The sequence below is a fragment of the Dunckerocampus dactyliophorus genome, chromosome 1, assembly GCF_027744805.1.
Source record: "Dunckerocampus dactyliophorus isolate RoL2022-P2 chromosome 1, RoL_Ddac_1.1, whole genome shotgun sequence".
Taxonomy (NCBI): Eukaryota; Metazoa; Chordata; class Actinopteri; order Syngnathiformes; family Syngnathidae; genus Dunckerocampus; species Dunckerocampus dactyliophorus.
In genome coordinates this window covers 17144798-17171057 of record NC_072819.1, presented here as the reverse complement: position 1 = coordinate 17171057, position 26260 = coordinate 17144798, and the positions used below count along the sequence as shown (strand labels likewise).

Here is a 26260-nt window from a genome sequence, read left to right as displayed (position 1 = left end):
AACAGGAGTCATCAATGTTTAAGGTCCATTGTTAGGCCACTTGATTCCAGATGCCTTACATGGATGTGCCTTACAGGCTGCCGTAGTAAAGTGTGAACTAAGTATCGCAAGATTTCGTCTTGGGCGCGTGAGCCAAGAAGATTGCGTAAATTACCAAGCACAAATACAAAAGTTTGTTACGTGTGCCATATTGCACACTTACCAGGCGAGAAAAATAAATTTTAGCATACATGTTGGATGTTGACTGAAAAATGTCTACAAATAGTAGTCAGTGTGCAGTATCAATTTACGATCCACTGAAAATGACTAGACACACAGCCATTGTTTTCTAAATCGCTGGCAACACAAGTAAGTACCAAGGTGGTTGTAGCATCACAGTCTGAGACTGCATGAGTGCTGCCGGCACTGGGGAGCTGCGTTTCATTGAGGGGAAACATTAATTACAACAAGTATTGTGGCATTGTGGAGCTAAAACTGGGCAACGTGACAGTTTGCCAACATGATAAGGAGCCCAAACACACCTCCAAGATGACAAGTGTCTTGCTAAGGAAGCTGAAGGGGAAGGTGATAGAATGACCAACTACTTATGTCTCCTCCAGACCTGAACACATTTAAATGAGCAGTGGGGCATTCTCAAGCAAAAGCAAAAAGTGGCTGCTATATCAGCTGTACACTGACAGGTCTAAAGCCTATCCAAGTTTACTTTTGTCCCATGAGAAGATACACTGTAATTTAAGAAAAAAATGCTCACTAAAATGTGAGGGATGTACTCACTTTTGGGAGTATCAGAGTCTACACTATTGATCCACACTTGGCTGTACTGCAAACAATATAATCTTGATTCCCTCTGTATAATTGAGTTCCTTCATTAAATATTCAGGTTTGAAGAATGTGAATGCTCTTACACAAGGTGGCAGCAGTCTTCCAACTCTGTGCAGAAAAGCACAACAGGAACCTTCAGCAACTTATTGATCCAGCTACATACTGATATTCCAAACGTCAGCATAAGAAATTGTACCTGATCTGCTACTGATGACTTTATTAAAAACCTGAGTCATACTGCCATGTGAAGGGTGTGAGCTCATGCCCATTGGTCCTTGTGCTGGTTTTAGAGGTTCTCAGTGTGACTCCAAAATGACAACACTGGCACGGTTTTTTAAACACGGGCGCTTTACTTTGGCTTATTAAACGCTGTGAAAACTAAGAGGAAATAAAATACAAAGACTTTAGGCATCGCCCCTTGCGCAAGCACGATTTATGGATGCGTAGAGCTCCACTATGCTCTCAGTGTGCTGTGGAAGGTTACAGTGGACTGACGGCTTGTGACTGCTTTGGGGCGGGGTGGACCGCTCAGCAGCACCCGCTGCTGCTCAGTGAGATCAGAAACTGCAGGACAATACGTGCTTTCACTTACAAGTCCCCAAATACCAGAAAACTCTCCAACGCCAGAAAAACTTGCTAGATTTGTCGCTAGTTGCTTTTGAGAAAAAGCCTCACAAGAACAGACCACATGCAACCACACCAGCCCTGTTCCTCCACATCCAGGATGTTCACCTCAAAGATTGTGTGAGACCAGCCACCCGGACAGCTGCTACAACAATTGCTTTGCATAACTAAAGAATTTCTGCACAAATGCTAAACACCTTGACCTAACTGCAGTATGTCATTGTAACTGACTTGAGTGTGTAAAGGCTCACATTCTATGGCATCTGTAACTTTGGAGAGGTGTTCGGACCTTCTGAAACACAGTAAAACTGCACAGTTTGGCTTTTTATTGTGGCCAGCCTAAGGTACACCTGTGTAATAATCATGCTGTCTAATCAGCATCTTGATTGCCAGACCTGTGAGATGGATGGATTATCTCTGCAAAAGAGAAGTGCTCACTGACACAGATTTAGACACATGCGTGAACAATATTTGAGAGAAATAGGTATTTTGTGTACAAAGAAAAAGTTTTAGATCTTTGAGTTCAGCTCATGAAAGATATGAGCAAAAACAAAAGTGTTTTTGTTTATATTTTTGTTTAGTGTAAACATTTTTAGCAATTCTAACAATTTATGGCGGTATTCTACGAAGCGAGTTTAGTGGGTTAGCGAGCCAGACTTGCCTGTTCGACGAAGGAAGCTCTCTTTTACAGCAGCAGTATCACCATGGTAACTTAAGCTAAACTCATAACCTGGTCCCGACCATGTTGTGTCCAGGCTTTCAGCTTAAAATCATTTATGAAAGTGCCACTGTTCACTGTTCATCTAATTCTGAGATGGCGTTTATTGAGCACCTATGAAGCCTGTGAGGGGACATGGAGGAAAAAGAAATTGAAAAAAAAGAGCATTCCCTGATGATATTATCCATATGTAAGCGAGATAGATTTTCAACTGAGTAAATACGCTAGATATGCTCACTTTTTGAGCCCAGCACCAGGAATAAAATGCAACATGAAATATTAATAATTAGGCCAATGTTAGCAGACATATATGTCACAGCAGTCCTTTTGTGAGCACTCAGCCTGTTAGTCTTCTACAATAAGCACTCTGAGGCATCAATCAACTGGAAGACCACCTCTATATGATAACAAGGAAAAGATTGTCACAAATTAAAAAGGTTGCCACAACACGTCAACACTGCCATCTACGTCAACACTGCCACTTAGTGGTCACTTGCGCATTCACACGCTGCATGCTGGCATGCCAGCGGTCCTGTGTCACTCTACTGGCGGGGACACTGTTTCTTTTAGCAGTCATAATGTCATAATGCTCTATAATAATTACTTGTGCATTACAAAAAAGTGTAAAATGCCGCACGGTGTATGAGTGGTTAGCATGTTGGCCACACAGTTAGGAGATCGGGAAGACCTAGGTTCGAATCTCTGCTTGGACATCTCTGTGTGGAGTTTGCATGTTCTCCCCGTGCGTGTGTGGGGTTTTCTCCGGGTACTCCGGTTTCCTCCCACATTCCAAAAACATGCATGTTAGGTTAATTGGAGACTCTAAATTGTCCATAGGTATGAATGTGAGTGTGAATGGTTGTTTGTCTATATGTGCCCTGCCATTGGCTGGCGACCAGTCACTGGCTGGGACCGCTTCACTTTTCAGCGGAAGTATAGAATAAATATGACGTCAAACGCCCCTTTTTATGTGAACATGCACTTAGCACAAAGCCGAAATCGGACTTAACAAAGTAAGTTGATAACCAATTAATTAATGGGACCAATTAAGTCTGATTGCGGATGTTAGGTTCTGGTGTGCTGTGCACAAAGCCTGGGTTGGTTGAGCCACTTTCGCGGAATACCCCCGAAGTCTCAGAGGTCCTACAGTAGTGTTTTGGAAGTAAATCTTGCCATAATGCTGGAAATTAGATACTTTGAAAGTACTTTTTCATAAGCCCTACTGGGAACTTTTGTGTGTCTGTAGCTTTAATGCTCATGAGCTGTGTTTGTCCACTGCTGTCTCCAACACAATGTGTAGTTCCAAGAAGTGCTATTGTGCACTTTATCCAATTTTTACACGAACAGTACACTGCAACTCTGCACTCTGTCCAACGTAATAGATAGCATATATCACATACAGTGGTATGAAAAAGTATCTGAACCTTTTGGAATTTCTCACATTTCTGCATAAAATCACCATCAAATGTGATCTGATCTTTGTCAAAATTACACAGATAAAAAAAACAGTGTCTGCTTTAACTAAAACCACCCAAACATTTATAGGTTTTTATATTTTAATGAGGATAGCATGCAAACAATGACAGAAGGGGGAGGAATAAGTAATTGAACCCTCTGCCTAAGGAGACTTAAAGAGCAATTGAAACCAATTTTTACCAAACAATTCAAGTCAGGTGTGTGCCCAGTCACTGATGAGTGGTTTAAAGCTGCCCTGCCCACTATAAAACACACAGAATTGGTAAGAATTGTCTTGATGAGAAGCATTGTCTGATGTGCACCATGGCTCGCTCAAAAGAGCTGTCTGAAGACCTGCGATCAAGAATTGTTGATTTGTATAAAGCTGGGAAAGGATACAAAACCATCTCTAAAAGTCTGGATGTTCATCAATCGACAGTCAGAGAAGTTGTCTACAAATGGAGAGAGTTTGGCAACGTTGCTTCTCTCCCAAGGAGTGGCCGTCCACCAAAGATGACGCCAAGAGTTCAGCGCAGAATCCTCAGAGAGGTAAAAAAGAACCCTAGAGTGTCTGCTAAAGACTTACAGAAATCACTGGCACAGTCCAATATCTCTGTGCACACATCAACTATATGTAAAACAATGGCCAAGAATGGTGTTCATGGGAGGACTCCACGAATGAAGCCACTGCTGTCTAAAAAAACATTGTTGCTCGTTTAATGTTCGCAAAAAGGCACTTGGACACTCCACAGAAGTTTTGGCAAAATATTTTGTGGACTGATGAAACCAAAGTTGAATTGTTTGGGAGGAACACACAACGTCATGTGTGGAGGAAAAATGGAACAGCTCACCAAACTCAACACCTCATCCCCACCGTGAAGCATGATGGAGGGTGCATCATGGTTTGGGGCTGTTTTTCTGCCTCGGGGCCTGGACAGCTTGCAATCATTCATGGAAAAATGAATTCAAAAGTTTATCAGGATGTTTTGCAGGAAAACCTGAGGCCGTCTGTCAGACAGTGGAAGCTAAAAAGAGGATGGATGCTGCAAAAAGACAATGATCGAAAACACAGAAGTAAATCAACTTCAGAATGGTTTCAGAAGAACAAAATACACGTTCTGGAGTGGCCAAGTCAAAGTCCACACTTGAACCCCATTGAGATGCTGTGGCATGACCTCAAGACAGCGATTCATGCCAGACATCCCAGGAATCTGACTGAACTACAGCAGTTTTGTAGAAAAGAATGGGCCAAGGTTAGTCTTGATCGATGTGCCAGACTGATCTGCAGCTACAGGAAGTGTCTGGTTGAAGTTATTGCTGCCAAAGGGGGGGCCACAAAATATTAAATGTGAGGGTTCAGTTACTTATTCCTCCCCCTTCTGTCATTGTTTGCATGCCATCCTCATTAAAATATAAAAACCTATAAATGTTTGGGTGGTTTTAGTTAAAGCAGACACTGTGTTTTCATCTGTGTGATTTTGACAAAGATCAGATCACATTTGATGGTGATTTTATGCAGAAATGTGAGAAATTCCAAAAGGTTCAGATACTTTTTCATACCACTGTACAACAACAGAACATTAAGGAATGGGACAGAAAGAGACAAATATTAGCAGCACTAGCATAGCTATGTGAGCTACAGTGCTAACATTACACTCACATTTTAACAGCATGCTAGGTTAGCTGAAGAAAAACAAAATGCTCTCATGTCTGTAGCTGACTAGCCGTCAATCCAAGCTTGCAAAGCCTGCTTTTCCTCCTCAGTAATGAAACAGCATGTATAGTTTCCATCTTAATCATTGTTCAAACAAGAGACATTTATACCCAAAAATTCTATAAATAAAGTTTTGTTTTTGTTTTTGTTTTTTTTACTCCGAGCATTGATCGTTCATCTGTAGTCACACCAGTGCTTAATGGCCTGGCAGCCATGAATATTAGATACACTTCCCCTCACCCTGCAGCTCAAATGTGATGAGCCAGCCTTACGGAACTGTAAGCAAATACAAGTGCAGTTTGATTATCAGCCTGGTGTCAGAAATGAACGCAGAAGATTTGCTCATTCAAAGCGAATAAAGACTAAAGTGAAGGCTGGCACAGATATTAGACAAACAGGAGCAGGGAGACGGTCGTAATAGCAAATTCATCAGGTCACTCAGTTTTATGAGAGTTTTATTGACGATTGTTAGCGACGTAATGACAGCAGACCGTCCCTGGAGGGAGATTTACCCTCAGTTTCAGCATACTAGCAGGGATGCTTGGTCACAAGCCATTAGGAGGTTTGAGAGCGAAAGAGGTGAGGGAGGGGGAAGGAGATGGATTGAAGAGGAGCATCCTCACACATGAGATGCTCACTTCTTCTCATTGAGCGCCAAGGAACTTTATTCCGAGTCAATCTCTCCGTGCATGCCACCATGCATGTTTTTAACAATTTGACTGTCTTGCGAGGAAAGCTGTAGTGTTGTGAAGAAGTGAAGAAGGAGCAAAGAGTCATGGCGGGGGACATGGTGGTCGGGATGCTCTACAACTTATTGCTGCCGCTCAGCCTGCTAGCTGGTGAGTCTTGTAATGCTTTTTCTGTAATAGTAAATAAATAACCCAAATTACTTTATGAATTTCTGCAAAATTTTAACAGAAAGCTAGAAATGCATGCTTGAAGAGAGCCACAATGTATCCCACAGTGCATATTCAAGAACATCCTTATGCATTTTTTAAAAAAGTGGATAAAAGTAAAAGATAAATAAAATATAAACACATTTTAAGTGTAAAAAGAAGTTACTGGTATGAGTACGCTGATCCTTAACTTAAATGACACTTAAATGACAAGGCGTAATACAAGTTGTGTGTCAGGTATTGTCACACACGTCCCATGATTTAACAGTCTTGTACGTAAAATAGTACGTAACACGTTAAACACAAGAAGTGAACAGACTACATGCCGACTCATGGAGAAGGTGTAGGATTAAATAAACTCTGCTTCTTCCTTGTCCTTTTCGGACATGTTGAATTGTGCAATTTTGATGTTCCTTAATGTGACTTTGTTAAGCATTTCCTAAACAAATACGCGCATTACCATGACCACAAATGTAAAAAGAAGTTAACCACTGAAAAATGTATTAACAATAAAACATGCTACCGTTACTTTGATAGCAAGAAGTGACAAGCATTATGGTTGAGTGGATGAAAAAAAAGTTTAAAAAGCCTTATCTGACTATGTAAAAAGGAAAAATAATTCGGACATAAAAGCCCTTAATCTGATTATCATCAATGTGTAACGTTTTTTTTGTTTTGACCATGCCGCACCCATCCGCAATGTTTTCTGGAAATTGGTGATACAATTTTATACATAACCCTGCTAATTAAAAGTGACGATAGCAGAAGAGCAAAGAGGCTAAGCTCTAATCTGTGACAGACGCAAAGAAAGTAGATCTTTTTAAGATACAATTTTTGTTTTGACCATACAAAACGCTGCAAACAAAGTCTGCTTTTTCTTACCTCTCCAAGTAAATGCGATTATCCTCCAATTTCGTACTTCCCAAGCGTTTCATTAGTTTTGAATATTTCTATTGTGTCTATTTCTAAGCCTGTGTGTGTGTGTGTGTGTGTTGAAACAGTGTGGGACCAATAATATGAGCTGCAGTGGAAGTTAAGTTAATGTGGCCTTGTCGTGAGTAAAAAGCGCAGCACTGAGTCAAACGTGCTTGTTCAAGTTCATATCCCATGATAGATGAGTTGGCAAGATTAATCAGTTTTGCAGGCTATTGTTATCTATATTTTCTTACAGATTTTCCTTTAGATGTGGGGCAAAAGCCACAGTTTGATTGCCTGAGTGATCCTAGGGGTTTTGTCGTCTGTGGCTATATGCCCCTGGTAGGGTCTCCCAAGGCAAACAGCTCCTAGGTGACGGGCCAGACCAACAGTGATTCAGAACACCCTATGAACAAACACAAGGGGAGGGACCGCACCTCACCCGGATGTGGAATACCGGGGCCTCACCCTGGATCCAGGCCCGGGTGAGGGGCTAGCAGGCGAGTGCCTTTTTCGTCGAGCCTTCACCCGCCGGGACCAGCCTGAAGAAGCCACTAGACTAGACTCACCCTAAGACATAGGGTGAGGGGCTCAGTCGTCTGAGAGGGGGTCAGAGTAGGGGGTCAGAGTAGAGCCACTGCGCCTTCACATTGAGAGGAGCCAGTTGAGGTGGCTCGGGCATCTAGCCTCCCTAGTGAGATTTTCCAGGCATGCCCAGCCGGGAGAAGAGCCCAGGGCAGACCTAGCACACACTGGATGGATTATGTCTCACAGCTGGCCTGGGAAGGCCTTGGTGTCCTCCCGGTGGAACTGCAAGAGGTGGCCGGGGACTAGAAAGTCTGGAATTCCCAACTGAGACTGCTGCCCCCACGACCCGTATCAGCAGAAGAAAATGAATGGATGAATGGATTATTTTTCAATGTGCATTGCATGGCAAACCAGAAGGGAACAGAAAGGAATTCCTGTAATAATTACAACAATGTTACATTTTGGGTTTAGCTTTTCATTTTAATAATTAATTATTTTTTAAATAATAAAAATGTAAGAAAATGTTAAATATATATAGATTAGAATAATCCTTTATTACTCCTGCAATGGGGAAATGCAAATATAATTTATTATACTTCATTAATTGTCGTAAGTGTTTAATTATAGTAATACTAATATTGTTTTACTTGTTTTTGTCATATAATTTCAATAATCTAAATTAAATTTAATTAGTACTTACATTATACATAATAATGGAGCATTATTTTTACTCGCACTGTAAATACTGAAACATAACTGTCTGTTAAGACAATATTGGCTAATATAATTATCATATAATATAATACAATACAATACAATACAACAATATATTTATTGTTTGGGTGTGAATTGTGATGTTTGTAAGTATGTGTGTGTAAATTTATGAAAACATCGATTGTCATTTTCCTCTTGCGGTATGATAGATTTAAATTGCATTTAAAGAAATGTAGCATAAAATAAAATACAATTATATCATTGTATATAATATAATTTACTAAGTTCATATCATCTGCAAAGGAAGTATAAGCATGGAGTAGTGTAGAGCAATCATTAAATATAAAGTGCTGTATGAATATCTTGGGGCACAATGCCAAACCTCGTGAAGTGCCAAAGGTTAATTTTAGTAATGTCCTCTTTGGTGCTGTTCCATGTGATGTTCCAGGAATGGGCTCAGTCCAGCTAATTCCATACTAAGCTGCATGATGTTCTTTCCAAGTGGATGGCCCAATGCTGTCAAAAAGTGTGGTGTTGCTGATTTAATTTAACAGACCGAATGTTTTCCCTTTCTCACATAGCATCCTCGTTCCGTTACAATGGACTGTCGGTGGTCTATTTCCTGTTTCTGCTCACGTTGCCGCTGCTGCCCAACCCAAGTCTGCTCACAATGAAAGGTGAGAGTGTGAGCTCTTTGAAGAAAATCTACGCCTCATTCACACATCACATTTTAAAACAATCACAAACCTTAGCAACACTAGCGTAGCTATGCGAGCTGCAGTGCTAACATTACGCTCACATTTTAACGGCAACATATGTTAGGTAAGCCTATTCTCTGAAGAAAAATAAAATGTTCAAACTTACAGCTCCCACGTCTGTCGCTGACTGACGGATAGTTGACAGAGCTACAGGCTTTATTTTAAGGTGTGTAGCAAAGCCTGCTTAAAAAAAATACGTTTTTTGTTTACATGCATACATGGAGCAGGTCAGAGGTGGTATCATTTCCATGAAGAAGGAAGTTTTTCCTTCATGAAGTCATGAAAAGTTGCAACATTTGAGCACCTATTCTCTAACCTAAAAGCGGTGCAAACAAGTGAGGGCGATAATAAAGTTTTCTCTAGTTTGGTGCTCACTAACAGACCTAGCATCATTAAAAAGTCCCTTTTGCATGATAAAAGGACCTGTAAGCAACATATTTTTTTGATTGTAAACTGTTATACACTCCTGATCAAAATCTTAAGACCAGTTGAAAAATTGCTAGAATTTGCATTTTGCACATTTGGATCTTAATGAGGCTTTAAGAAGAGCTACAATATGCAAAAACAAGAAGGGGGAGTGAGACAATTAGCATTTTTAAAAAGTAATTTATTGAAAACAACAATTTTTCAACCAGTCTTAAGATTTTGATCAGGAGTGCATCAGTGTTGTTGCTGTTGTTATTGTTCGTCCTTCCTACGGGATGAGAACCATGTTCATGCGTCATCCATCTTTGGGGTGGAATGGGTACGAGGATGGATGATGGAGACAAAACCCTGCTTCTTGGACAGGGACGGCAGGGCCATCCAGTCAAAGCTTGTGGTTTGCCGGTAACACAATACTTGTGTGATATACACTTTAACTAAGTTTTGATGCGCTGTGCCTTGTGTGCTGTTTTCCTGATTACCCCTTGCAATGCTGAACAATTCCTGCGCGAGAGTCTCACAGGAGTTGTGGTCTATGTTGAAGTCTTTCAGAGAGGCTTTCAGGGGTCTTGAAACGCTTCTTCTGGCCACCTTGGGAGCGCGCTCCAGCCTGCAGTTCTCCATAAAGGACATGCTGGGGACATTCTTGTGACATGCTCCGCCAATCTAAGTTGAGACTGACGAAGTATGGTGAAGACAGTGGGCTTGCCGTTCTGTTCAAGGATCTCTGTGTCAAGGACTTCTTGCCATTTCACTCTGAGCAACCTGTGGCAGCAGTTTACATAGAAGTGGATGAGCACCTTAGTGTGCCTTTGGTATACAGTCCATGTTTCACATATATACAGTAATGTTGCCTCACGATATTATACAATGGCTCAGCTTTGTTCAGAGGTTGATCCCTTTGCATTCCCACACTGATGAACGCAGTCGGCCGAAGGCTGAGCTGTCTTTGGCTGTTCTGTATCTGATGTTGATGCCTTGGCCTGTGTCATGGAAGGCATCTGTCAGCATTGCTGAGAACATGATACTGAAGAGTGTCGGTGCCAGCACATAGCCTTGTTTTTGTCTAGAACAATGTGAGCCGGTGTAGGATTCCAAACTGAGAGGAGACACAGTCCGATGTGTAACAAAAAAGTTTTAATTAAAAAAAGGGTCTTCACAAGGAAGTAAAGATACATTCAACAGAAATAGAATAATAGTCCGAGTCCAAAATGAACTCACAAAGCAGAGATACTCAAAATACAAAACAGAAAACCATTCCCAGGGAAAAAAGGCAGGCAGGGAAAAAAACTAAGCAGGGAACTGAAGACACTGTTGGAAAAACCAAGCAGGAAACAAGTTTAGCTGAAGCTCAAAAACGAAGCGCCACTGGAGAAGCCAAGCGGGAATCATGTACTAACGAAAATAGAAAACCTAAAAGCCAGAAAGTAGAATCACGGATCAAGTTGGAACCACAAAGCCGAGCGTAGCGGAGAGCAGGTGAAGCGTGAGGTACAATGTGGCAACGAGTGACTCCTGTCGCCATGCTGTCCCCTCTGCAGGACAGCAGTGCACTGCAACAAAATGACAGACAGGCGGCAGCAGAGCGACAAACACAGAACATGACAGTTTCACTCCTTTTGTGACTGAGAAGGGGGTGGACGACTCTCAGTCATGAAGGACCTCATGGAACTCATCATGGAACTGGCGGATGACTTCGATGAAGTTATCCTTACATCCAAATCTACTCATGATTTTGATTCCGACTGACTGTATCAAAGGCTTTTGTCGGGTCAACAAAAGTGGTTCGAGCTTGTTTGGTTTTTGGGTCAGGTCAGGTCAAACCTGTGACAATCGAATGATCATCTCCTCATTGAAGTGAGATAGTCTGTTGAGGACAGCGTCAAAGTGTTCCACCAGTCTCTTCAAGATGCTGGATCTCTCGGTTAAAAATGTTTGTCCGTGTTGAGAACTCGAGAAGGGGTAGCAGATTATGGACCGTAGACTGCTTTGGTGGCCTTCTTCAAAAGCTTCATGTCTTTAATTCATGTCTGCGTGCTGAATTTCCTCTGCTTTCTGGCTCAGCCATGAGTCCTGGATTTGGCAAAGTCTGCTTTGTACCATCCTGCGTATGTTGTGAAAGGCAGCTTTACTTGCAGTTATTGCTAAGACCCTGTGTAATCTGTGTTTTTCTTCCAGCAATTCTGTGATTTCTTCATTTTCTTTTTCACCGAATCTTGATGCTTGCACTGAGCTGCTGCATATCCAGTGTGGAAGTAGAAGGAGGTCTTGTCTTCCACATGGTGATCTGTATGTGATCTATGTGTTTGTGAATTTAGTATATAGATAAATAGATAGGTAATTATGTAGGTAGGTAGGTAGGTAGGTAGGTACTGTCGGTGGATAGATAAATGGATAGATAGATAGATAGATAGATAGATAGATAGAGAGATAGATAGATAGATAGATAGAGATACTTCAGTAGAGTCATCTCCAAGAGAAATTCACATTTCCAGCAGCTCTGCAAAAAATATGTTGTATATTGTTTGTAATTATGTTGTACATTGTTCGATTTTTGAAAGCCAACGGTAAATCCGCACAAAATACATTTATAGTTGATGGCGCCAGCCATGACGATTCTAGCTCGCAGCTCAGCCTCATTTCTGGTGTGACATAATCGGGTTAACACCTCTCAATTAAAGCAGAGTAAACAAACGCTTCTCGAGGTAGATCTTTGACTTGGTTCGGTATATTTTTCATCAAAATAGTAGTCGTGCCAAAATTGTTGTGTTGCTGCTGGATGTTCATAATATCCGAGTGATGCTGTAAGCTTTTCTTTTCCAAAAGAGGGCGGTTTAAGACAATAATTGACGAGGCAAGAGAATGAGAGACAGATGGACGTCCACCTCGAGTTCTGTTGCAGTGTTCATTTCACTGACGACTGCTTCGAAGGAACAGCTTGACAAGAAGCATTTGGCTTGAAAGTACAGTATAAACGCATTTTGAAAAACTATGCTATTCCGCCGATACACAGGAAAAAACAACGAAAAGACAACGAAGAACGAACACTACGTCAAAGTTGACAGAAGAGAGTAAGTCATGTCTTGTTTACATGATGTCTTCTAAACACTATTATACGATAGCGACAATGGTGCAAAGCATTATACACGTTAGATAAACATCTTTTGACAGTGATATGTTTACTATGGGGAGCGGCAGGGCGGCGGCAACGAACATTCATCCTCAACATATATAACAGGCTATAAAAAACCCTTTGCGCTCATTAAGAAGCCGATTTAAAATAATAATGCAATAATAAGCAACTCCAGAGTCATTTACATTTTTCATTTTTTGTTTTTAAGGCGACCGATCTTCATCTCCAAGTTCTCTCTTTCATCTCCAAATGTTTCTTCCTCCTCTATTGACACATCGCTCAAATCTTCGCCACAATCACTGTAAACATCTTTTGTCTCGTACGCTGCTATGTTTGTTTACCTGGGCGATAGTACCCCGATAGCGTCACTTCTGGAAATGAGGCTCAACTGCGAGAACTCGTTCATCATGCGTGGCGCCACGAACTATAAATGTAATTTTTGAGAATTTACTGTCCGCTTTCAAAAATGGAACAATGTAGAGCATAATTACAAACAATATATGAGATATTTAAACAAAGTGGATGAATCATGTCAGGGACCCTTTAAAAATAAAACAAACAAAGCAAGATAGAAGCGATAAGAAAAATCATAGAATAGGAATACATAAATAAATACGGAACAGATGCCTTCAAATTCGTAGTACATACATACTAAGGTCATAGGTCCATCCTTGTGTGTGGTTTTATTGCTCCTCCTCTGTTGTGTCGAAAAGCATAACAGAAAAGGGAAGGAATGATCTGCTCAGTTTTTCAGTGGAGCAGGACAGTGATAGTAATCTGCCACTGAAACTGCTCTTCTGTCGAGAGATGAAGCTGTTGTCCAGCTGGTTGGATGATGGATGGTGCTGGTTGTCCATGATGGAGAGGAGCCTCCTTTGCTCTGCCACAGATGTCAGGTAGTCTAGCTCAGTGCAAATGACAGAGCCTGCCTTCCTCACCAGTTTGTCCAGGTAATGTTCACCACTGTTCCATGTTTTCACCATTTGTGGTTTGCTGGAGTGCCATAGCTTTATAACCTTTTCCAGACTGATAGATCTTAACGGAGGGGGGGATTTTTTTTTCTCCCTTTATAATGAAAATTTTCATTTAAAAACTGCATTTTTGTTCAATTGTGTTGTCATTGTCACACCAGTTTTTGTATTCATCCGCCTGTCCCCTTATGATACATACCACGATGGCCGTGTCATCCACGAACTTCTGTACATGGCAGAGCTCAGAGTTGTACTAATAGTCGAACTGAGAGTCCTGGTGTATTTGTGGCATTGTGGCAATTTCAAGGATTTTATGCAGCCGGAGTCGAGATGTTCTTAACCAAATTATTTTGCGTAGGATATTAAGAAGGAAGAGTGCAAATATTTTGGCCATGGCAGTTTGTGGGGCAGTTTGTGGGGCATTTTGAGGAGCATGTGGTGTGGTGGGAGTGGTGGGACATTGATGTGAGTAATCAGTTCCAAAACATTTTTTTGCCACTGACTGTTTTCTGCCACTTCATTTGCCATTTTTCTTCATGCCTGTCAATTTCGGCGACGAATTGTAACGTTTGTCACTTTTTGATGGTGAGTCATACATGACCCGAATGTTCAGACTGCATTTGAAAAAATCGGAAGTGTACGCTTCACACTGACATGAAAAAAATCAGATTCAGGTCACATTTGAGCTAAAATTGGAATTGAACTGCAGTATGAATGTAGCGATAGAGGGTAGGCTCAGCTCGCAGAGCCTCATCTCAGCTTTCTGCCCTGTATTTTATCAGGAAATGTGCAAATTCAGCGTCATTTTTTACGCCTTACGACTTTTAAAAACACCATAGTTCAACGGAAAAAGAAATTCTACTTATTTTATGTTATCATTATTTTTTTTGTACTTTTTCATGAGGCCTCATCTGCCTCCCCTGACCACACATCACTGGTGCTACACTTCACATAACTTCCTGTGTGTATCTTCTTGATTTACTTACATGGTTTCAAGGACAAATATAATACAACAATGGCTTTATATCATATTAGATGTCATCCTGTTCCCCACAATCAAACACAAAACATCATTAATATTGTTGCGTGTTAACTTAATAGAACTGCATCAGAAGGTCAACTTTACGGTGTGCCAACCTGTTTGTACACTGCATTGTGTGTTTGCCTTTTTTTGTACTGAGGAACCGCAGGGGTGTCCAAACCTTTTCTAGAGAGGGTCACATCCAGAAAAATTGAAAGATGTGCAGGGGCCACTTTGATATATTTTGTGAATTGAAGATGCTAAAACCAATCCATTGTTGGTCAATATATGCTAAACTATCTAAACAAAGTATCCACATCTTAGCTTTTTGCTGTTGCAATGCAAATTAGTATGATATGGCCCATTAATAATGATTTATTTACATTTTTGGAATATGCAGAGGGCCAATAAAAAACGAGCTCCGGGTCAAAAATGTCGCATTTTGGACACACCTGGATTATTGCATTTTGATGAATTAAAGTCTCAGCAGCCCCCCCTGTACACACACACGTGCACGCTTTGTAAAGGGGATGTGGTTTGGAATAGTCAAATCAATTATACATAGCTTGGTAATTACAGCGAGGAATTAAAAGATGTGATGTCAGCATGCTGCGAATCTTTCCCTGGCCATCAAAAAACTGTTTGCCTTTCAGTCTTTGTGTCTCTTAAAGCTCCATCCAGCCCACAATGATGCTCTCCCTCCCCAATATGAGCTCAGCCTAAGTGCTCAAGTGTGCCTGCAACATCCTGCATGCGTGTGTGTGTGTGTGTGTGTGTGTATGTGTGCTTCTTGAGTTTTTGTGCGTCCACCATATACTCAAAGAGTGTATGTATGTTGTTTATAGTGCAGAGATGGAAGTGAAATGAAGCTTTTAGTAAAAAAAAAAAAAACAACCCTCAGCATCAATAGCATACGTGCTGCCTCAGCAATAGACAATGATGGCATGTCATTAATACTACTCATTAGAAACACACAACAACCCCCCCAGTGGAACCTCTAAGGTCAAACACTATCTGTTACAGGACGCTGGTGAAACTATTTTTCCCATAGGATGTAACAAAAATAGAAATGATCTGCTCCAGGGTCAAACTGTGGCCATGATAAAAGCGTTATTAAGTGAACAGGCAATGTTTTAAGTAACATTTTATCATTCTTAACTGTCATACAAGTGTATAAAGAAGTTAACCCTGCTCTAAGTAACATTTTAAAAGATAACAAGTGACAATGCGTATATAGTGCAGACACAATAAAAGTCTAAAAAATAAGCCAACTTCTTGCAGGGGTGTAGCTCCAAATTCTGGTCCTCCTGAAGGGCCCCCAACTCCACTCTAAAACCACCCCGCCCCCCATACACATGCGCTGTAGTCTATCCTCAACTTGTTTTACTGTGGTTTGTGAATTGTGTTGATTTAAGTTTCAGCTCAGCTCAGCTCAGCTCAAACTTAAAACAACACAAATAAACAGTGTGGGCACATTTATTTGTGCTGTTGAACATAACCGCTGCGAAACAATCATTAAATAACGTGTTATTGATCTCATTCACCACTCCCTCTCTTCATTCACTCTGTACCTTGCTCCACCACAGCTAATACGACAGCATCCAAGTAGCAAGGCTAATGTAAGCTGCTCCTCGCCTACGCTGGTGCAGTGGGACATGGGTTCCTCCTGGTCCACGACAATGCCCGACCTCATGTGGCTAGTGTATGCAGGTAGTTCCTGGAGGATGAAGGAATTGATACCATTGACTGGCCCCCACGTTCACCTGACCTAAACCCAATAGAACACCTCTGGGACATTATGTTTAAGTCCATCCGGCGCCGCCAGGTTGCTCCTCAGACTGTCCAGGAGCTCATTGATGCCCTGGTCCAGATCCGGGAGGAGATCCCCCAGGACACCATCCGTAGTCTCATTAGGAGCATGCCCCGACGTTGTCAGGCATGCGTACAAGCACATGGGGGCCACACAAACTATTGAGAATCATTTTGAGTTGCTACAATGACATTTTAGCAAAATGGACCAGTGTGCTGCATCATTTTTTCACTTTCATTTTTGGGGTGTCTTGATTTCCCCCCTTTATAGGGTGATCATTTTCATTTCTATCAAATTATGTGGCATCATTTTGTTACTAATACATCACCCAATTATTGTCAGGAAAGATATTCAAGATCATTTTTCCCCCAGTTTAGATCTGATGTGATTTTGAAGTGTTCCTCTAGTTTTTTTGAGCAGTGTATATATTTTAGTGAGATGTTGGCTAACACAACATGCTAACACTTTGCTAGCTTATTTCATGGTGGACATGAAGCTAGACAGGCTAGGCTACAAAAAAACGGGTCACATATTGACACAATTTTCTTTTGCCTCTCCTCTCTCACGTTTCTCTCTGTCCTTTTTTGACTCCAAGGCTTTTTTTTTTACCAGGCACTGGCAGCATTGTAGACCAAAACCCACAGCTCTTAGTCATGCAAATGAGGTGGAGCCAGGGCCGAGCCAGAACAATAGATGCTAACGAGCCAGTATCAGAGTCGTTCATACCCAACTACAGGGAGCTACACTTCCCTTTTATCAGAGGTGCTAATGGAAGGAGAGGATTATACCACTACTCCGCCCAGGCTTAGTGTAAGGAACCAATAAGGAGAAGAGGGTGTTGGCACACCAATTCCGCCCACTCTTACTGTATTTAAGGCCTAGGCTACCAGCACTTGTTAGTTTGCTGACGAAGCTCTTCGGATGAGGAGCGAAACGTCCGACACCTTCTTCACAGAAGTACAGATGACGTCTCAAGAAGCCTTTGCCTCATTGGCACACAACATTTGGGAACAAATATGACGTAAAAAAACAAACAGGAAAAATACAGTATCGTAGTCTATCTGTGCAGCGTTGGAGAAAATTAGCACACCCACACGCTCTATGGTGCATTCACTGACAGTTGAACAATGTGGGACGGGTCGCAACTCATGGAAACACAATGAAACAAAACAACATAACTATGCAAAAACTGTGGGATATCTAACTGTATATAATTTTTGGAATAAAGTAACAGCCCAAATTTCCAATATTTAAATGCCTTAACATAAAATTTCATGTAGTTATTTAAAACATTTTTTAAAATGTATTTTTAAAAAATAATTCAGCCTGAAACTTTCCTGCGGCCTGATTTGGCACCACCCATGGACTGATACCATCCCCATGGTTGGGTATCCCTGCTTTACAGTGCTTCCTCTTATTTGTGTCTTCAGGTAAAACTGGTCAGTTCCTACGCTGGATAATCTACACTTGTGTGACCTTTGTGACCCTGCAGTGCTTCATGCAGATCCCCTTTGCCTACATCACTCCACAGGGTAAAGCAACATATGGAGCATTGTGGTTTTTCTATGTGTGTTCCAAAAATGACACCTTGTTAGCATCATGTCATTTTTGTGCTCTTTACCTGGTGATTTTTCTCAACAGTGAGTGGCCACTGGGAGGATTTCCTCTACCATGTGGGCATCGTGAGGTATTTATCTGCTGTAGTGCACACAGTAAATTTAAATTCCATCCGTTAGATTTACATATACTGCAGTACGAATGAGGTTGACAATCAGTTGTTTCTATAGGAAATAATGGAACTAGAAATAATCAGTCGCTGTGGCCATCATAACAAACTTTATAAACTGTACGGGCAAGGTTTTAAGTAAAATTCTAACATTCTTAACTGTCGTACAAGTGTAAAAATAAGTTAACCCCTGATTTAAAACAATACAAAATCCCAGAATGGGATGACAATGGTGTAATGTAAACATGACTAGCATCACAGATGCGTCACATGCACTTCAAGTTTCATTGTTAATGGTATACAATTATTAAAATAATTTAACCATTGTTAATACAAGTAAAAGCAACAAAAAAAAACCTTGGATATGTGTACCAACACTATAATCACACCCCGTGCTGGGGGTGCTGATTCTTTTGGAATAAATGTCACAAAAAAGTCCAAAAAAAAAGCAGAACGCCTAGTTGAACTGAGTTCTGGTGAGGTGTGCTGATGTCTGATTAGGGTTTGAAGAACCTTGGAGGTCTAGAGTTTTTGCCTTAATTCTAAATTGAATTTTGCACTGTTGGATCTTAAGGAGTTTCTAAATAGAGTTTCAAAATGCAGAAAGAACAAATGGGAGTGAGACAAAAAAATGAGTAAGCAGTTTATTGCAAACAACTAGGGATGTCTTAGAATAGTCGATCATTCGACGATTTGACTTGGAGGATTTTGATTTGACTATCAAGCTAGGCAGAAGCATATAAAAATGTCATGTGACTACATTGGGGGTAGCCACGGCTGCTGCTGTGCGTACATTTTTACAAAGAATGTCTTTGTTTTTGTTACGAATAGCCTATTTTGATTGGCACCAGTAACAACCTTAATTTGGGCCGAGAATCGTCCCGCGTCTTGACGAACAACTAATCAGATCCTTCAGCTCACGTCCGGTGAAATTATTTTGGGTCTACCACTTCACCTTTTTGTTCCATAATGCTCAGGATCTTTCAAAAAATGTAGAATGACCGTCTTACTGCGTCCAATCTCAGCAGCAATGGCACGCTACGAGAGGCCTTGCTTATGCAGCTCAACAATACGACCATGTTCAAATTGAGAAAGCTTTTTTTGCCTTTGCCATCAAGGGATCATGACAGTGTGAATACCTGACAGAAAATAACATTAGGTCCACATTTTTGCCCAGATTTTGTCTTTTAAAGCTTGTGGTCTTAAATGTTTCAGTTAATGGGTTTTCAGGGTTTTTTTCTCACTCCCATTTCTTCTTTTTGCATTTTGAGGCTCTACTTAGAACCTCCTTAAGATCCAACAGTACAAAATGTAAATTCTTACAATTTTTAAACTGGTCTTAAAATGTTAATCAGGAGTGCATTCTGATTAGTGCAAAGGCCATTTTGGAATTACTTTGTTTCTTTATCTTGTCTATTTAAAAGCTTCTTTTTTTAAGCACTGAAACATAAAAAAAAACTCCTTTGTACACACCTTTAAACTTACGGTACCTCTTTTACACATCCAATAAATGTAATCTATGCAACAAGTGTGCTCAATTGCTTACCACACAAAAAAAAATCATTTTCAATTCTAATGAGGCACAGATACGCCAAAAAATTGAAAAAAAACTCCACTTTCCCAGAAATATGCTTTAATAGAGCTTTAATTACAAATAATTTAATTCATTTGTCTAGACTGTTGCAGAAATCAACCTTGATCCATCTTTTTTGGGTCTCTAAATGAAAATGTCAGATAGTGCTGACAAACAGGGACAGGAGGACATGGTCTACATCACAGGATCACATCCCGCAGAGACACATTATATATCCATCCATTTTCTATGCCGCCTCTCCTCATTAGGGTCACGGGGGCATGCTGAAGCCTATCCCAGCTAAGTATGGGCGACAGGCGGGGTACATCCTGGACTGGTCACCAGCCAATCGCAGGGCACATATAGACAAACAACCATTCACACTCACATTCATACCTATGGACAATTTAGAGTCGCCAATTAACCTAACATGCATGTTTTTGGAATGTGGGAGGAAACCGGAGTACCCGGAGAAAACCCACGCAAGCACGGGGAGAACATGTCAGTATTAACATTCTAATATAATTATTAGACCACCCTTGTTTCTTCAGCTTGTTGTTCATTTTAATGCCTGATACAACTAAAGGTACCTTTGTTTGGACAAATATAACATACAACATACAATACAACAAAAATAGCTCATAAGAGTTCCTTTTTTTTGCTGTACAATGCTATAGCTATTCATGTAAGACGGGGGTGTCAAACTCGTTTTCACTGAGGGCCACATGGCAGTTATGGCTGCCTTCATAGGGCCACTTGTAACTGTTATTATATATGAATATAAATATAACCTCATGATATTATTACACAATTGCCCATGCATTAGATTATTATATTTTTCCTAACAAAGTGATGGATAAGTTGCTTTGAATTGAGAAGTGAAGTGAACATGTCAAGGTGACAAGCAGACATTCAGGGATTTATTTTTGATAACAAGAAATGCTTGGTATCTGATCAGATAATATTGAAGTTTAGAAAAACTGCATACAGTACAATTGTTCAGTCAAAATGAAAGAATAAATACATTTAAAAGGAAAAAGATGAAGTGCATTATTGACACACATTATTCCCAGGCTTTTGCGGGCCACATAAAATGATGTGGCGGGCCACATCTGGCCCCCGGGCCTTGAGTTTGACACTTGTGATGTAAGAACTTAAGTGATTTTGGTTATTAACAAGAAAAAGTTGCTAGATATCAGCTCAGCCTTAAAGGGATAGTTCAGATTTTTTGACGTGAAGTTGTATGACATCCCCATCAGCATTGTAGTCCAATAACAGTGACTTACCCCCCACTTGGTCTCCTAAGTCCAGTTCTGGTCAGATTTCTGTGATGAAGAAAGTCGTTCCACTTAGTTGCTGGGGACAATTAAGTAAAGAGTTTGGCTTCTCAAAACAATATGCGTTCAAAAGATTAACACATATTCATCACAAAAATGCCTTCTCAAAAAAATCAAACCTCACAAAACGCTTGGCGATATATCTGTCTCCCGCCATATCCGTGTGCACTGTCTCCTGTGTGTTCATGTGAATGTGACGAAGACACTCGCATCTTCTTCCGCTGTGGAACGCATACGTGAACAAGATGGCCGCGGCACAAAAGACTGCACAGGCGACAGTACGCAGGAATACAGTTGGAGACAAATAAACGCAGTGTTTTGTGAGGCCGAATTTTTTTGAGAAGGCATTTTTGAAGCCAATACATTTGAGAAGCCAAACTCTTTCCTTAACTGTCCCCAGCAACTAAGTAGAACTACGTTCTTCATCACGGAAATCTGACCAGAACTGGACTTAGGAGACCAAGTGGGGGCTAAGTCGCTGTTATTGGACTACAATGCTGATGGGGATGTCATACAACTTCATGTCAAAAAATCCAAACTATCCCTTTAATAGGTGTAGTGTATCATTGTTTTTCTTATTGATGCACGTTTAAAGGATACCTGTGCGTATGCATGTGTGTGTGTGTGTTTCCAGATTCAGCTCCGTAGATCCAGGGAATATTATGCGCTTCCTGGCACCCGATGTGGGCCTTCTCATCTCCACCCTCTTCATAGTAAGACTCTGTAAAAAGCTACTACGCGCCACGCCTCAAGTTAACCTCCACGAAAACGGGATCCCACCCTCTGACCCTGAGGTAGGAAGCATACAAGGCTATACAACATGGCTGCACAAAGCCAAGGACCAGACATAGTGACATCTGTCTGATTGGCCTCTGACAGGAGCCGGAGACGTCTGACACAGAGTCGGAGGGAGGGAGTGAGACCTCTGACAGCTCGGATGAGAGCACGGTGCCAGTGCAGACAGGTCCACCTCAGTTTGTTCAAAAGCTGTTGATGTTCGCAGCTGGACTGAGGCTGCTGTTATCAGCTATCATGAACACAGCTGGAAAAGTGGTCGTCACCTTACTACTGGGATTGGCAGGTAGACTGCACAACTATTTGGACGCAGGATGTAGAAATGGAAGAAAACATAAAGTAGGTCCACTTTTTACATATAGAGTAGATCCTCGCTATTTGTGGAGTTTACATTCCAGAAACATCAAACAAATGGCGAAAAACTGTGAATAATGCATGCACCCATTAAAAACCTTAATAATGCCTATTTTTGATACTAAACCTTATAATATGCCTCTCACATTTATTAAACACATTTTAAATTTGGTTTTACACATTACAAAACAGGTACGCTGTAACAAGTTTGTTCATTATAATTGGCTGATGTAATGTAGCAGCTTGGGCTTGGGCCAGTATCAGAAGATAACGGTGAGACTCAGGGAGGGAGGACAAATAACCAAGATGCACAGACTGGATTTTAGTGCATTAATGTTTTCGGAGTCTGTTTGAACTCCTTTCTCCGAAACTATGTGGCCCAGATAACGTACTGATGTCTGGAAAAAAAATTTTCTGGAGGAAGTTTAAGTCCATATTCTTTAAGTCGATTCAGCACTTTTAATAGTTGTTGCCCATGTTCTTCCAATGTGTTTGAAAAAATGATCAAGTCATCAAGAAACACTAAGACTTCCTTCAAATGGAGGTCTCCCTTACATTTCTCCATTAATCTTTGGACCGTACACGGTGCGTATGTCACACCTCGTGGCATCCGATTAAATTCCTAAAATCCAATGGGTGTTACAAATGCAGTTTTAGCTTTATCGGCTTCACTCATTTTGATTTGATGATATCCAGATTTAAGATCAAGGACACTGAACCAGCGGGAACTAGTTCAAGCTGAAAATTATTCTTCCAGATTTCGCAGGACATAAGCATCTTTAATGGTTTGAAGGTTCCGCTTCCGATAATCAACACACAATTGAATATCGCCGTTCTTCTAATGGACAACGACTCTGGGTGAAAAAGGTGACTCAGATTCTCTTATTACACCAGCCTCCAAAAGATCTCTTAAATGTTGTCTAACTGCTTCGATGTGTTGAGGATGAAGAGGTCTGGCTCTGCTTAGTCAAGGAGCTCTGAGCCTCTTGTGGACTGGTGCTTGAGGCTTTCCAACTCCAGGGGTTCAGGCTCACATTCTTCCACTGCTGCAACAGCAGTGGGCTCCACATTGTTCGGTAAATGGCATTTAGACTTCACAGCAGAGGATTCCCCGTCATCAGAGTTTGTCACCATAGTTGGATGTGCTTGCTCTGTAGGAATGCACTCAACGGGCGAAGGACTAAGTCAGCCTGGGGTTGAGCCTGAGAGCCATGTTCTATTGAAACTGCATACCTGGATCTAAATACGGTTGGTGGGATTACTGCCTGAGCAAAATCCCAACAGTCATTTTCATCTGGGTGTTCATTAGTGTTTGTTTGCTCAGGTTTCTGACTTCTGGTTTGGGGTCTATGAAGAGGTGTTCTTGGTTGAATGTCTGAGTCGTTACTTGCTCTAGGAGCGGGCAAGGTAGAAGAAGGTCACAGTGGAGAGTACAAGTTGGTCCATCTGAGTTTTTTTCTGGACTCACAGTGTAAACTGGTAACTCTCCAGCCCTCTTTACAACCACGTAGCTCCCATTTGTCTTTGAGGTTGTGTTTCCGTCAAAATCTGACCCTTCGAACAAGGACTCTATCTTCTTCCTCCAGTTTTGATGGTGTCACTCGCTGGTCGAAACTGTACAGCAAATTTGGCAGAATCCTGTGAATAATCTAAAAACTTTCATCCAACCGGGACCGCAAATTCTTAACATACTGAGAGTGGGATGTGGACTGAGGCTCTCATACAGGAAAACCAAAATGCTATGTCGACAAGCTGTGGTGATCAACCGAACATCAATTCATATGGTGTAAAACCGGTGACTTCACTTTTGGTGAAGCATGCACTAAACGGTTTTACATATTCCTTCCAGGTGGTTTTCTGTTTGTGCTCAAGCAGGCCCACCGCAAGTTCCATTACTTTGGTCGAGTCTTTAAGCATGTCCGTTGACGCTGTTCCTGATGCCTACACGAGTGAGAACTCTGATTCACTAATCATGCCGTTTATTTCATACCTCGAAAAGCAACAAGCTGATCCAGTGATCAAAGAGGCCGAATACTGGAGGTATACAGTATTGTACAACATCAAGTAAAACATAAAATGACAACATCACGTCTTGTCATAGTATCTACCTGCTGGAAAATTCAAGATTCAAGAGTTTTATTGTCATATGCACAGTAAAACAGGTAGTTATGCTATGCAATGAAATTATTGTTCTGTTCATTCTGTTCTGTTCTGTTCACTCAGTCCAAAAGCAGCAGGGCCAGACAACATCTCAGGACGTGCACTTCGGGTTTGCTCATCAGAGCTAGCTGATGTGCTTGCTGACATATTTAACCTGTCGCTTGCACAAGCATCTGTACCGACCTGCTTTAAGTCCACCACCATAGTGCCCATACCCAAGAAGAGCAACGTGACCTGCTTGAATGACTATCGCCCTATAGCACTCACTCCTATTGTTATGAAGTGCTTTGAAAGAATAGTCATGACCCACATCAAAAAGAGCATCCCGGCGGCAACTGTGGACCCTCTACAGTTTGCATATCGCCAGAACCGGTCCACGGATGATGCAGTCAACACTGCCATCCACACAGCCCTTTCTCACCTACAGGGCCAGGACACATACGTCAGAATGCTATTTATAGACTATAGCTCTGCTTTTAATACAGTCTGCCCCCACAAACTCACAAATAAGCTCCTCACACTTGGCCTGTCTCCCTCCCTCTGTAACTGGGTGTTTAACTTTCTCACAGGCAGACCCCAGTCAGTCAGAGTCCACAATCGCACATCCAGCTCAAGAATTGTGAGCACTGGGACCCCACAGGGGTGTGTGCTGAGTCCACTCCTCTACACGCTCTTCACCTACGATTGCGTGGCCTCCCAGAACAACACCAGCATCATTAAATTTGCAGATGACACTACAGTCATCGGACTGATCACTGGTGGTGTTGAAACATCATACAGAAGAGAGGTGGTGGACCTCATAGCTTGGTGTCGTGATAACAATCTCCTTCTCAATACAGATAAGACTAAAGAGATGATCATCGACCCAAGAACAAGGGAAAAGGAGCCGCACAGACCCCTGTTTATTGATGAGACTGAGGTGGAGAGGGTGAAAACCTTCAAGTTCCTTGGCACACACATCAGCGAGGACCTCACCTGGTCTCACAACACCCAACAAATTCTGAAGAAGTCCCAAAGGAGACTGTACTTCCTGAGAAGACTGAGGAAATTCGGCATGTCCACCACAATCCTGAGTTGCTTCTACAGATGCACTATCGAAAGTGTCCTTACCGCCTCCATCACTGTTTGGTACGGTAACTGTACAACACGTGATAGGAAGGCACTCCAGCGGGTGATCAAGACCTCACAGAACATTGTTGGGGCAGCCCTCCCCTCACTGCAAGACATTTATAAATCTAGAGTCCTACGCAGAACACACAACCTCATCAAGGACAGCACACATCCACAACACTCATTATTCACACTCCTACCGTCAGGCAGACGCTACAGGAGTTTGAAGTCCAGGACCACAAGGCTGACAAACAGCTTTTACCCACAGGCCATCAGGCTCCTCAACGAAGCACTCGCACACGCCACACGCAACACACGCACACACTCATAGCACTTTATTTATTTATTTGTATTATTTATTTGTATTAATGTCTCTTCTGTTGTTGTTGCTTAATTTATTGGTATATATGTTTATGTGTTTATGTTTCTTATGTTCTTATTCTTTCATTTGTTTTCTTTCTTTTCTTGGGAGAATTAACAGAATAAGATTTTCATTGCATGGTATAACTGCTGTTGTACTATGCACATGACAATAAAACTCTCTTGAATCTTGAATCTTGAATCTTGAATTCAAAAAAAGAAAGAAAAACACAAGAAAATGAATAAGAACAAAAGAAACATTAATACCAATAAATTAAGCAACAAGAACAGATGTTAAGTGAATTGACTTTTGAGACACACCCATTGTTGGATTCATTTATAG

The 26260-nt window shown here is 41.3% G+C and overlaps 1 protein-coding gene across 1 annotated transcript in view; it reads left to right on the top strand.

The window, feature by feature from the left end:
* The first annotated feature begins 6108 nt into the window (after positions 1–6108).
* The window catches only part of si:dkey-11f4.7 (piezo-type mechanosensitive ion channel component 2), a 75558-nt gene continuing 55406 nt past the window's right edge, over positions 6109–26260 (top strand). The window contains exons 1-6 of the mRNA XM_054778786.1: positions 6109–6172; positions 8968–9063; positions 17933–18034; positions 18144–18189; positions 21773–21932; positions 22018–22219. Coding sequence (XP_054634761.1) covers positions 6109–6172; positions 8968–9063; positions 17933–18034; positions 18144–18189; positions 21773–21932; positions 22018–22219 — 670 coding nt within the window. The remainder of the gene's footprint in view (positions 6173–8967; positions 9064–17932; positions 18035–18143; positions 18190–21772; positions 21933–22017; positions 22220–26260) is intronic.